General features: G+C 47.8%; 2 protein-coding genes and 1 long non-coding RNA gene across 11 annotated transcripts in view; 2 read left to right on the top strand and 1 right to left on the bottom strand.

The window, feature by feature from the left end:
- ATP11A (ATPase phospholipid transporting 11A) overlaps nt 1-10352 on the bottom strand; it is a 134237-nt gene extending 123885 nt beyond the window's left edge. For all 9 annotated transcript variants that reach the window (XM_036457232.2, XM_036457233.2, XM_036457234.2 and 6 more), the window contains exon 1: nt 9977-10352. In XM_036457232.2, the coding sequence (XP_036313125.1) occupies nt 9977-10015 (39 nt within the window). In that variant the 5' untranslated portion in view covers nt 10016-10352. The remainder of the gene's footprint in view (nt 1-9976) is intronic.
- Nucleotides 10084-11747, top strand: LOC123653274 (translation initiation factor IF-2-like). Its single transcript, XM_045588799.1, has 2 exons — nt 10084-10802; nt 11434-11747. Exons 1-2 carry the CDS (start codon nt 10084-10086, stop codon nt 11462-11464), a joined length of 750 nt encoding a protein of 249 aa, XP_045444755.1. The 3' UTR covers nt 11465-11747.
- A 96-nt stretch (nt 11748-11843) lies between these two features.
- Nucleotides 11844-13283, top strand: LOC123653275. Its single transcript, XR_006742986.1, has 2 exons — nt 11844-12257; nt 12310-13283. It is a non-coding gene; the product is annotated as an uncharacterized LOC123653275 (long non-coding RNA).
- The last annotated feature ends 713 nt before the right edge of the window (nt 13284-13996 follow it).

Below are 13996 nucleotides of genomic sequence, written 5' to 3'. Positions count from 1 at the left end.
TACATAATCCATGAGACAGGCGCTGCCGCAACAGAGCAGAAGGAAAGTGAATGGAAGTTAAAAAAACAAAAACAAAACAAAAAAAAAACCTTCTTGCCAGTGGCAGCCTATTTCTGTAAATTCTTTTTTAAATGCAAAAAAAAAAAAAACACAGACTACAAATTTCTCAATGGACCGCCAACCCTGAGTGCAGCCAGCTAATGGAAATTTTGATACCAAATAATGCATGGCCTACTGCTGTCTCCCTGAAAAAAGTGACTTCTTCTATTTCCTCAATTGTAAACTTTTTAATGTGCCTCCCAAGAACTGCTCTGATTCTGAATTCCCATAAAAAATAAAATTAAAACCACAGGCAAATGGGAAACATTTTGCTGACAGAAAACAGGAGAGGTCGGAAGTGTCTACATAAATACATTCAGAGTAGGAATTTAAATATATATATATCCACCTAGATTAGCTTTAATCCTTAGAGAATGACTAACCCATTTAATTTATATATGATTTAAAAAAAACAAAAAAAAAAAAAAACACTGACAGAAAAAGCAATTGCAAATAAGTATAAATATGTTACTAACATTCCTTTTGGGGAACATAGAGAAATAGATTGTTTTTACTCACAGAAAATGAGTTTCTCCCCACTCCACTTAAAAAGGTGGGAAAACTACTTAAAGGATAGGTTTGAAGAGGAGACTAATGATTAACTTGCCCACAGCGCTCACATGTTTGGGTCTGGCCTGCGCCCAGGTTACAAAAGTAACAGCTGATAGAGGAAACCTAAAATCCTCTCTTTGGGTTCTCGGTCTAACGTTTTGGTTTTTTCCCTATCCGGGCGTGCCAGCACGAGTAAGCCAACTACCCTCCTGCAGATACTGCTAAAGGGCTTCCTACCCGGGACATACACCAAAGGAAACAGAAACTTCCTGGGCTCTGGGCAACCACAGTCATGCACAGTCTAAAACAAAGAGAGCACATCAGGGGACGGAAGCAGGTAAAGCACATGAAGCAACTTGTAAGACAATGTGAACAGTTGGCGTTTGAGCTCAAGTGTCCACGAAACCGGAAGAGCCAGCATGCTTCCTGGGGGAGGGGGGGGGCGTGGCACCAGCCACTCAGGGGCAGTGACCAGGAAGCCACGGGGCAGTGCTGAGCTCTGAGCCTGGCTGCTCGCTCCAGCAGCTGTGGTCGTGGGGAAGCCACACGGGGAGGCACTGCCACATTACATCAAAAGTGGGGAAATTTAAGGAGACACATCCACAGTTAAATGTCGACAAGAATTTCAAATGGTTCTAAAGCCACTGAATGGGCAACATATTCAAAGGGCCAGTGTCCTGTCTGTGTTCTCCGACAAGGGTTCTTAGCTTTCACGAGGGCAGGCACTCCTCTGGGAAGCTGACAAAAATTGGGAAACCCCTGCCCAGAAACCAAAAAGCATATATGCAGCCGAAACCGGTTTGGCTCAGTGCACAGATGCCATAGTGTCGGCCTGTGGACTGAAAGGTCCCCGGTTCGATTCCGGTCAAGGGCGTGTACATTGGTTGCGGGCACATCCCCAGTAGAGGGTGTGCAGGAGGCAGCTGGTGGATGTTTCTCTCTCATCGATATTTCTAAATATTTTTTTAAAAGCATATATGCAGAAAGTCTTGCACACTGTTTCAAGGGAGGGAGGCTGGATCCCATCGGGGACCGGTTAAGGGCACTTGTTCTTGGCCGGACTCCAGAGGAGGGGTGCTGCTGCTGGTTTCTCCTTCTCAGGCCCCAGGGTCTAAGGAATGAGGGCAAGAGAAGAGGAAACAAATCCTAAGGTCCCGCATTATGAGAGGGTCAGCCCATAATCCACCGTGAGAGCCCGAGCCAGGCAAGGTGACATACTGCACATGAACCTAACCAAGTCAGGTTGGCCCATGGGAGGTGCAGGGGCTATGAGCGGCGACCTTGGGGACTTAATCCCCTCCAATTTACTTTTTATTACATGAGAGGCCTTCCCAGTTTTCATTTCCACACATTTATAACTCTATGAAATATACTAAGGAAAAAGAATCCAAAGGTTTGAAGTGACAGTTAAACATGATGATAAAACCTGTCCTTGGAAGAACCATACAGTTTCCTTCAGAAGTGCCCAAGGGCAACTTCTTCCACATCCTTATTAAGGATACAGATAAGAAAGGTAATCACTCATTCAGCAGCTGCTGGCAGGGTGCTGACCACACCCAGCACTAGGATTGTTGAAGCTGAGATTCCGAAAGCAATGTGGGCTCCACAAACATAAAGGTATTTGGGCTGAAAACGGTTTGGCTCAGTGGATAGAGCATCAGCCTGCGGATTCAAGGAACTCAGGTTCGATTCCGGTCAAGGGCATGTACCTTGGTTGTGGGCACATCCTCAGCAGGAGGCAGCTGATCGATGATTCTCTCTCATCGATGTTTCTAACTCTCTATATCTCTCCCTTCCTCTCTGTAAAAAATCAATAAAATATATTAAAAAAAAAAAAAAAAAGAAAGAAAGAAAGAAAGGAAAAAAAGAAGGTATTTGGGGTGTCCTCCAAGGCAGACATATTGATGGAAAAGGGTCAGGGGTGACCTGCTAAGGGCCATCTACAATTAGGAGAGGACGAGGGGCTGCTGATGCTACTTTATACTCCAAGGCCTTTCTCGCTGCCTGGGACACACACTCGACCCTTCAGGCTGCTGCTTGGTAAGGCCTGCAAATCCCCCACTCCACTCTAGGGTTTCCGGCACACTCCCAACATTTATTCATGTGACGGTTCCTGCCTGCCAGGCCCCAATCCAAAGGTAAGTGCCATAGTGGCAAGGATTTCGTGTCTTCTTCCTGTGTGGCTCACTGATTTACCAAAGGTACTCACTAAATGTATGCTGCAAGTACATCCAGTGTTTCTGAGGTTCCAACATGAGGGCAGAAAGGTGACCGCTGGAGGGAGCCAGATGGGAGGTGATGAAGATGGTGAAGAGAGTGCCTACCTTTAGCTGTCTAGGTCAAATATATAGCGGCAGGAGGAAATTTGACTTTGGGTGATAAACACACAATGCAATATACAGGTGACTTATTATGTAGAATTGTACACTTGAAACCTACATAATTTTATTAACTGTAGGTTAGTAAACTTAGTTTAAAAAAAATTTTTTTTAAATGGAGGAAACATTTTAACCATCTAAAACAAGAAAGCAGCCCAGCCAGCATGGCCCAGTGGTTGAGTGTCGACCTATGAACCAGGAGGTCATGGTTCAATTCCTGGTCATTAGCATATGCCCAGGTTGTGGACTCAACCCCCAGTGTGGGTTGTGCAGGAGGCAGCTGATCAATGTTTCTCTCTCATCACTGATGTTCCTACTCTCTCTCCCTCTCCCTTCCTCTCTGAAATCAATAAAAATATATTTTAAAATAAATAGGGCAAGAAAATAATTTAGCTGTGAAAGAGACAAAGTGGGGATAATATCAGGAGGGGAAAGTAGGGTCAAGAAAGTTTATTTTTTTTTAAAAAGGATGGTTGAAGGTATGATTACATATTACAGGGAGGGCTGTGGGGGTACCCAAAGCAAAGCTACAGGACAGGCCTTTATCAGAACGAGGTCCTGGCCCCACACCAGGAGGGAAGCAAGAGCTAAGGAAGAGCTGGTCAGGTGAGTGGGAGAAGGAGCCTCCTGTCTGATTTAGGCAGTTTCTTTTTTGAACAAGAAACCTCACAGGTACCATTTTGGTGATTGAAATACAAGGCAAGGTCGCCCATTCTCCACATGAAGAAGGGGTTTAGAGGTCTGAGAGAGCAGGTGAGAATCGCAGGATTGCTGAGCAGCATTAAATCCACATTTCAAACAAGATGTCCCTTGCCTGCGCACCTACCCATGCAAACACTGCACCCCGCTCAATCCTCCAAGCTACCCTTCAGGGAGCCCCAATAATCACCTCCACTTCAAGATGAAACCAAGCATGAAGACATCAGTCAGCCTGCCCATGTTGGTTTCACAATCTGAGGCCAGGCAAGGTCTGAACCCAAATTTGGTAGGCTTTGATGCTGATCTTTGACCTCTACAATCTATTTTGTTTTTCTCAGATACCAGTATCCAAGTGAAAGCAAAAACAACCCCTGTCCAATCCTGTTGAATTTCTAGTGCTGTAAAAATTGCTTTTCATTGATTTTCACTGCACATAAATAGCATTTTTGTCTGCATTTAACTTAGTTTAAAAAAAAAAAGTATTTATAAGTCTGGGACTTGGGGATCTAACCATCTCATATTAACCCATTGGAACAGATGGTCCCAGCACATCTGCAAGCAGAGAACTTCCTGTATAATTAAACAGATATGTTCGTCAGTGGAGTCAATGCAGTTTTCTCATCCCTAGAAATTTAACGGACTATAGCAAAACCCAATAATATACATTCCTTTTCTCCCGTGTTATTAAATTTACCCTCTGGCTTGAAATAAAAGCACCTCAAATCCCTTGTTCCTAATAAGCAGGCATTAAAAAGAGTTTGGAAGGAACAATAGAAAAAAAATAACTTAATAAGCCACAATGTTGACATTATACATCTAGGAAGATGCTTTAAAATGTCCAGTTAAAACACAAGTCCTGAATACAGGGATTGGGCTTGGTAAACCGGTGTGTAAACACTTTACAGGGCCATACTACACAGCCTTGCTTTGTACTGCCAGAGCCAGACCAACCATTAGTCACGGATAATACGCCTAACGGTCACCTATTTCAAACCCCTGAAGCCTTGGTGGTGAAAGTGGCTCAACCTAGCGATCCGATCCGGTGGTGTGGGCTCCAGGAGCTGAACAACAGGAAGGCCCCCGTTTCAACATGTGCAGCTGTATTAGGAAAGACAACTCCAAAATGATGCAGCCTTTTAAGTTTTTAAAACAAAGTGGTATAACTGAGTCAAGCAAATAAGTCTGCCTTTTTGAACAAGAAACCTCACAGGTACCATTTGGTGATTTTAAAAAAAAATAAACAAAAGTAGACACATGTGCATGTATACGGTGGTTGAACTTCGTAGCAGCACAATTTACAATAGCTAAGATTTGGAAATGTCCGTCAGCAGATGAGTGGATTAGAAAACTGTGGTACATCTATACAATGGAACACTGTGCCGCTATAAAAAAGAAACTTTTACCATTTGCAACAGCATGGATGGACCTGGAGAGCATTATGCTACTCGAAATAAGCCAGTTGGAGAAAGATAAAGATCGCATGATCTCACTCAGAGGTAGGATATAATGATCACCATAAACTGATGAACAAAAATAGATCCAGAGACAAATGGCAGGGGAGATGGGGGGCAGGGTGTTTACAGATGAACCAAAGGACTTGCATGCATGCATAATAGCATAAACAATGGACACAGACACTGGAGTGAGGGGGGCTTGTCCTCAGGGGTGGGAAGGTTGGGGGTCAATATGGGAAAAAGAAGGCACATATAAAACTTTAGACAATAAAAAAATAAATAAAAGTGTTTGGACTTTTTAGAAGGTTTTAAGCACTCTAGCACAGCCATGCTTCTCCAGGAACTAATAATGTTTATTTTTTCCCTTATAAAGAAAATCCTTATGTAACAAACTACTTCAAAACCAAATATCTACTGGAAGCAAGGAAAACCTGCTTTTCTTAAGCTTGCTATCTTAAAATCTTAAAACGTAAGAAATATCCGCTGAAACCGGTTTGGCTCAGTGGTAGAGCATCGGTCTGTGGACTGAAAGGTCCCAGGTTCGATTCCGGTCAAGGGCATGTACGTTGGTTGCAGGTACATCCCCGGTAAGGGGTGTGCAAGAGGCAGCTGGTCAGTGTTTCTCTCTCATCGACATTTCTAGCTCTCTATCTCTATCCCTTCCTCTCTGTAAAAGGATCAATAAAATATATATTTTTAAATAAATAAAAATAAAAATAAAAGCATTAAAAAAAAACACGTAAGAAATATCCTAGAGTATGTTTTATAAGTCACAGCTACTGTACACAGCCTATCTGCTATAATCTTGTTCTGCTGATTTGTTCCTTGTAAATATTAAAATGACCCCCCCCCCAAAAAAGAAGAAATATCCTAGGAAAAAAACATTATAAAATGGAAATTACCGTGTTTCCCCGAAAACAAGACATCCTCCGAAAATAAGACCTAGCGCATAGAAAGATAAGACATCCCCTGAGAATAAGACCTAGCGCAACTTTGGGAGAAAAAATTAATATAAGACAGTCTTATTTTCGGGGAAACAGGGTAGCAGAAACTTTGACAAGCAGCAAAACAAAACCAGTAAGCAGTATCCAGGCCGAAGAACTGAAAACAAATTACAGAGACACAACTAAAGAAAGCTCTTGGCCTACAGAACTTTAAAGTCAAATCTCCTAAAGGTGGAGCACGGATGAGAGGGAGGAAAGGAAGCGTCCTGCCAGTGAGGTGGTCCAGGCCTGGAAGGCTCACCCATAAAGAAATGTTATGGCCAGACGTGGCCTGTAGACTTTTTGTTTGGCCTGCCGTATTTTAGCACACCCTTGCTGTAAAGTTTGCCACATCTTATCTGAGGCCTACACACTGCTCAACAGCAGGGTGCCCAGCTTACCTCTTCACCGCATCCCGGGCCCCTGCTAACTGACCAACAGAAGTGCTTGCTCTCTCCTTGCCCACCGTCCCAAAATTATGTTAACAGCATCATCAACAACATTATGTTAACAGCGAGTAGTGATAAACTCACTGAGCACTTCCCCGGAGCCAGGCACTCTTTTTAGCTCTAGGCCTGTAATGAATTCACTTAATCCCCAAAATAACCCTATTAATCCGGTGCTTCTATTATTCTCCAGTAAGAAAACTGAGGCAGAGAAGAAGAAATAACCTGCCCAAGATTATACTGTAACTATGCCTACAGAATCTATAGGCAACTCTGTTTTCTTTCAGAATTTAAACTATATACCTGAATCCAAGTTTTCTACCTCACATCTACAAAAAGGAGATAACATTAGTTTTCTATCCATTTGGTTAAAAATTTCTTTAACAAACAGATCAGTCCTAGCCAGCTGGCTCAGCGGATAAAGTGTCGGCCCTCCAACTGAAGGGTCACGGGTTCAATTCTGGTCAAGGGCACATATCTCGGTTGCAGACTCAAACCCCGGCCCTGATGAGGGCGCATTCAGGAGGCAACCAATAGATGTTTCTCTCTCCCTTCCAATCTCTCTAAAAATCAATGGAGCCGAAACCGGTTTGGTTCAGTGGATAGAGCGTTGGCTTGCGGACTGAAGGGTCCCAGGTTCAATTCTGGCCAAGGGTATGTACCTTGGTTGCAGGCACATCCCCAATAGGGGGTGTGCAAGAGGCAGCTGATCGATGTTTCTCTCTCATTGATGTTTCTAACTCTGTCCCTCTCTCTTCTTCTCTGTAAAAAATCAATAAAAATATATTTTAAAATTTCAATGGAAAAAATATCCTCGGGTGAGGATTAACACACACGCGCACACATACACACACACACACACACACACACATCAAACTACTTCATGATACATAAGCACTGTTCTATTTATAAATACAAAACATCTCTAAATGGCTTATATCCCTCCAGACATTCAAACAAACAGTAATATATGCTTTGCAACCTGCTGCTGTATATACAGCCAATCCTGGAAGAGAATTCTCTCATTTACTTGCCTATTCTCTCTCTTTGGGATTAACCAGGAATAAAATACCTACAGCAATGTTTTCTAATGACGTCTTTATCATTTGGCAACCCTCCTGCATCAGAAGCAGCTGAGAAGTTTTCTTTCTCCTAGAAATTCTGACTATGTGATCACTACCAGAGAAGAGGATTTAAGCCACAACTGCAGGAAATTTGAAAGTCAACCCCAGACTTTTCCCTCCTCTAGCAAAAGGAAATATAATGTGGTCCTACACATCTTTGGAAAGATAACTAAATTATAACAGATCATGACTGTTTCTGGGAAAGGTCAAATTAGTTTAATAGCATGGACATGAGCTTAACAGCATAGAAAGGAATGACTTTGTATGTGAATGGTTTAGTACCCAAATGACCAGACTGAGAAAAAAAAGTCCAGAAAAATAGACATAATAACAGTATCCCATAGCTTGCAGTCCAGGGACATTACCAATAATGCATATGCTGGGAAAGTCCATTAAAAAATATTTACCACTTGGATTTGAGAGAAAAAAATTTTTCCTATGTCTAACAACAGAGCAAAAGGGAATTTTAAAATGTAAATTACATTGACATTTCTATAGACTGATATAACAAAAAACAGCTGAAGGCCTGGAGGAAGTAAGAGAGTAAAAGATACACAAAAATTGGACATAATGTCCGCCCCAGTCTCAGGATGGAGTCGTCAGGAGGTGGGGAGGTCAGACAGGGGAAAGATGTCCCATCCACCCTTCACCTCTCATGGAGACGAAACGGCGCTTTACTTCTCACAACTCAACCCTTCTTTTTACTGCAAAATGTACGAGTTGGAAGAGGGTTAAAGTTAATGCGAAAAATAGTTTGAGTACATTTTCCCTTTGAGGAAAACCGAGGCAGTTTGAAAATAACTGGCGAGGGACCCACACCTCCTGGGTAATACAGCTGAGAAAAGAAGGTAACCTGGCCAAGAAAGATTTCTCTTATAAATCTGGTTACCTATGGTCACTATTACTGGTTTTTCTAAAACATATTCCTGTAAACACACACACACACACACACACACACACACACACACACACACACAAAGGTGGCACCTGATGTTTACTACTCACATTACAGTATGGACTTTGGGAAATAACATGAGTCTTTCATCAGCTAAGCTAGAATCGAGAGAGAGAGAGAGAGAGAGAGAGAGAGAGAGAGAGAGAGAGAGAGAGAGAGAGAGAGAGAGAGAGAGAGAGAGAGAGATTCTCTCCACTTAAGGTAACTCTGACTTCCGAAAGGAAAGAACTACGAAAGGGGCACACAAGTTTCCTAGACTTCTGAGTCTTCTGGATAGTGACTAGATTCAGGAGACAAAAACACTGATTTGGCGTTCCCCTTGGATGAAAAGAAACAAAGAAACTTTCCCCTTGTGCCAGGATCTCCTTCTCAAAGAAAGCTCATACCTATGAAAGACTGCCTATGGTAATTCCAATGGGGGGGGGGCACACAAAAGTCTTATGAAGTTCCCATCATAAAGCCCTCTCTGGCCCCACACCTCCGAGCGCCGGCCTTCCCAAACCTGTGACCCACCTCGGCCAGGGGCCAGCAGCCGTCGGGGAACAACGAGCCGTAGGCGAACGACAGCGTCCGGGAAACAACCCGGCGGAGTGTGTTCTCTCCCTCGGCACACCCACCCCTTTTTGCCATCCAGCGCCAGCGATCGCTGCCACACGCAGTGGGCCCTCGGTTGCGATGGTAAAACAAAACTAACCTCCCCCCCTCCCGGCCTGCCCCCCTGACCCCAACACCCGGTCGCCAAGGAACGTGGGTTCCAGGGGACTTCAGAACGCCCGGGGCCTCGGAGCTGATTGGTTACAGGGAAGATTCCAAACTTCACTTCGGAATCCCCCCAGTGGAGTGGGCAAACCAGCAAAAATCACCGCCTTTTCCTGTGCAAGGGTAAACCCCTCCGGATCTCCTAATCCGCCAGGAGAGAAGTGACAGGCGGAGGCCGGACCTGCTCATCCCTCCGGCCCGGGGCCCGGAGCGGAGCCGCAGGAGGAAGGTCCGCGCGGACAGCCCCATCCCGGCGCGGGCTCCGGGGAGGGGCGCGCCGGTGCACCGGGAGGAGCAGGTGGGGGCCGGGAGGGTTGCACCCGTCGGAAGCACCGGGAGGGTGCAAACTCCGCGCGTAGGTCCTCCCCGCGTCCTGCTCGCCCCCCCGGGAGACGGCCAAGTCGCCAGGGACCCCGGGGCTGGTGTCCGCAGCGGGATCGGGGGGCGCTAGGGGCGGCGGCGGCGTCGGTGTCCCCAGGTCCCGTTCCCGCCCGGCTCCCGGTCCCCCCGAGGGCAGCAGCACTCACGTATCTCTGCACGAGCGTCCGCACGAGGCTGCAGTCCATGGCTCCTCCAGCCGCGCCCGCCGCCCGCCGCCCGCGCTCAGCGCCCCGGCACCTGGCTCAGCGCGCCCATGGGCCCCCGGCCCGAGCGTGGCCGGCCGCGCGCGCCCGCCCCGGTCACAGCCGGGACGCGCCGCCGGGCGGTGCGGGGGGCGGCCGCGGCCCCGCAGCGCTCATGCCCCGCCCGGCCCGCGGCGGCCGGCGCGGCGGGGGCTGCTGTGGCTGCGGTGGCTTCGCGCCCGGGGCTGGGGGCGGCGGGGCTCCGGCCGGGAGCGCGGAAACCCCGGGCGGATCCTGCTGCTGCTGTGGTGCTCCCAGCTCTGCTCGGGGATCTGCTGGGATCTGCTCTCTCCTCCACGCTCCTCCCGGGTCCTCCGCGCGCCGCCCCGCGCACCCTCAGCCCAGCCTCCGGCCGCCGGTCCGGCGCTCACGTCACGGGCGCGTGTGAGCATGCGCCCCGCGGCCCGGCCCCCGCCCGCCCCGCGCCCGGCCCTTCCTTACTCCCTCCCCGCCCCCGGCAGGTTCCCGGCCCCCGGAGCGAGGGCGGAGAGAGGAGCCGGGAGCTGAGGGCGGAGGCCCACAAGTGGGGGCGACTCCCTGTTGCTTCCGCCTCCGGGGCGGGTTCGGGGAGCTCGGCCGTGGAGGCGGGCGGCGGGCGCTGGGTGCCCCGCGGAAGCCCGCGCCTCCCCGTCCCTCTGCCTCGGCCGGAGTACCCGGGCCCCTGTCGCACTCCGACCCGAAACTTTAATCTTTCTGCTGAAGGCCTGTCGGTGGGAGAGAGGTGGCGAAGGTACCCCAGGGGGGCCCGCGGGGGAGGGGAGACGGGTGGGGACAGGCTAACCCGGATCCGGGTCGCGCGCCCTTGGGAGTCCAGCACCCACGCGGGGCCCCTCCTGCTGCTCCGGTGAGACTGGGCGGGAGTGCGGCTCAGGTGTCTGCCCAGGGCAGTACTGGGTCTCCCACCTAGGATCCGTGATTCTTTCTAAAACACGACCGGATCCCTGGCCCTGGCCTCCTGCCCCAAATCTCCAGACCCTTATAATCCGGTAGCGTAGGGGGGATTGGAGCCAGCCTTAGAACCTGTTACACCAGCCGCCGCCGGCCCCCGCGGGCAGCCCTCTCCCGGTCTGGCCGGTCCAGCTTCCGCATCTGCCCCAGGCTCTGCTTGAGCAGTTCCACCAGGAGGCCCAGCCCGGACCTGGGTAAAAACTCCAGGCTTGCCCTGCCTCCAAGTGCGGGGGGCACACATTTGGTGCTGGCAGTTCTGAACCAGACCTGAGAACTGTCCCATAGCACCATGATTTCAATTCTAGGGAACGTCTCTGTTTTCCCAACAGTGAAACAAACTCTCTCTTCAACTACACAGTCAGCCTTGAATTAATGGATGTACTTTGTTTACAATCTCCCTTCCCCTCTCACAGGTCATCAAGAGGCATTAACAAACATCTTTAGCCACCTGTAGGGAGCAGGACTCCTCACCCGGGCAGGAATGCAATTGAATGTGAATGTTGTCCTGCCTGGCTGCGGAAGAGAAGCAGTATTGGGCACTTTTTGAGTTAGTCACGGATGACTAGGGATGAGTATTAATGAATGGTAATAAAGTATCTGGATTCTGAAACTACTTCAATAAAATGTTTCAATTTTTGGTCATTGATTAACTCATTGATTCTCCACTCATTAACCAAATCTATTCTCTGCCTTCTCTGTCCTGCTCTGTGCCCCAAAGGCCTATAGGCATTATAGGCCGCCCGCCTCCAGGGCCGAACTCCCCGAACCCGCCCCGGAGGCGGAAGCAACAGGGAGTCGCCCCCACCTGTGGGCCTCCGCCCTCAGCCAAAAGGGGTGCCAGCTACAGACTGGAGCCCACGGAGAGAGGCTGGGGTATTTCTTCCCTCCTCTCTGTCTGACCGCACCCTGGCCTGGCAGATCTGCCTGCCTCTGAGAGGACAATTCTTATTGGGCTTCCTTTTCCATTGTATCTTGTCAAGCTCCAGGAACTACTGTTCTCTGCCCCATGCCTCTTAAGCCTGGGGAAGTGAGGTCTGCCTCCCATTGTTGCTGGTCCCTGGGTAACAGCATCCTCTGATGGCTGTTGAACCAGGACTGCACTGCAGCAAATGGTCCCTTCATCACATTCTCTTCCAAATTTCCTCCCAAGAATGCCTTCTGCTTCCTGTCAGGACCCCAACTGCTAGTTTGGGGTTTTGAGTAGCTATCTACTTGAAAACGGACATTTGGAGTGTGTGTGTGGGGGGGGGGGGGGGGGGGCGGGGAGGGGAGCCCTGCCGGGGAGGCAGAGATGTGTGTGGAAGAACAGAACCGGAGACCACTTAAGGCGGCTGGGTAAAGGCGGCCTGTCTTTCAAGAGTGTCTGTTTCATTCCATGATTAATGTTAATTTCGTGTTGTAGTAGACACCATGGTTACCAGTGCAGCAACCATGCCCTTTTTTCTTGCTGGCAGAAACACACCTTGGTCCAGGTGTCGGCCTTCTACATGGCTAGGGTAAACTGTTTCATGTGGAGCTAATCTTGGTAACTCCACTTTTCCTGTAATTAGTTTAAAACAAGTTTAAGCTAATGAATCCTGATGTTGGGAAAAGTTTCCTCACTCTTAAAAAAAAGGCATATAAAGAAGAAATATTCCTTGATGCCTGCTGGATGTTGTCTGTCTGGATGTGATGTCTGGCTTTTTGCAGCCTCTTACATCCCTGACCGGAGGTAACCTGAGGAACCCTGGGGATGACAGTGGAAAATGGGAAGACTATGGGTCCTTAATGAAACGATTGAACCATTAACCAATCCTGCTGTGGCCCTAATAAGGGATTTCATATCATGAAAATAATAGATATCCTTATTGAGTTGGATTTTTTGGTTACTAGAGGCTAACAGCATTTAAACTTGAAGCCTATTTAAACAAACCAGAGAAGATTCCATATAAGTAACAGAAGACCCAACTCGCTCTTGAGAATCATTTGTTTTTTTTAATTTAATAAATCTTTATTGCTCAAATTATTACAATTGTTTCTCCTCCCCTCCCATAGCTTCCTTCCACCCTGTTCCCACCCCACCCTCTGCCCTTACCTCCCTCCAGTTGTCCTCATCCATACATGTACGATTTTAATCAGTCTCTTCCTGCACCACCCATACTCCTTTCCCCCTGAAAATTATCAATCCACTCCCTCTCTTTGCCATTGGAGAATCATTTATTTCTGTATAATAAGCCATCACACACTGGGGAGCTTAAATAACATGAGGTACTATTTCTCAGGACTCTGGTTTGGTGACATGGTTCTTCTACTCCATCTGGTGTTGGTTCAGATGGCTTCAGTCATATGTCAGCATTTGAGCTGGGGAGCTGGGAGCAGGTTGGCTGCTCTCTCTTCCCATGGTTTCTCATTGTTTATATATATATATATATATATATATATATATATATATATATATTTTTTTTTTTTATTTATTTTATTTATTTTTTTTTTTCCAGAGAGGAAGGGAGAGAGATAGAGAGCTAGAAAGGTCGATGAGAGAGAAACATCGACCAGCTGCCTCCTGCACACCCGCTACCGGGAATGTGCCCGCAACCAAGGTACATGCCCCTGACTGGAATCGAACCTGGGACCTTTCAGTCTGCAGACCGACGCTCTACCGCTGAGCCAAACCGGTTTCTGCGGTATCTCATTGTTTAGTGGTCTGGCCTGAGCTGCTTTCCATGGCAGCTGGGTCCCAAGAGGGTCAAAGAAGACAAGATACCACTGCTGAAAACCTGAGCTGGGAACATCACTTCTGTCATATTCTGTTGGGGAAAGTAAGTTCCAAAGACAGCCCAGATTCAAGGGAAAGGCAGAATAGATTTCACTTCTTGGTAGAGGAGGACCTCGTACATAAAGGGATAAAGAATTTGTCAGGGGCCACCTTTATGGATAATCTACCATAGACAGACTTATACAATAATGGATTGTGTTGGTGCAAGGTTGGAATATATG

The sequence above is a fragment of the Pipistrellus kuhlii genome, unplaced genomic scaffold, assembly GCF_014108245.1.
Source record: "Pipistrellus kuhlii isolate mPipKuh1 unplaced genomic scaffold, mPipKuh1.p scaffold_m20_p_3, whole genome shotgun sequence".
NCBI classification, from domain to species: Eukaryota; Metazoa; Chordata; class Mammalia; order Chiroptera; family Vespertilionidae; genus Pipistrellus; species Pipistrellus kuhlii.
This window is presented reverse-complemented; position numbering and strand designations above follow the sequence as displayed.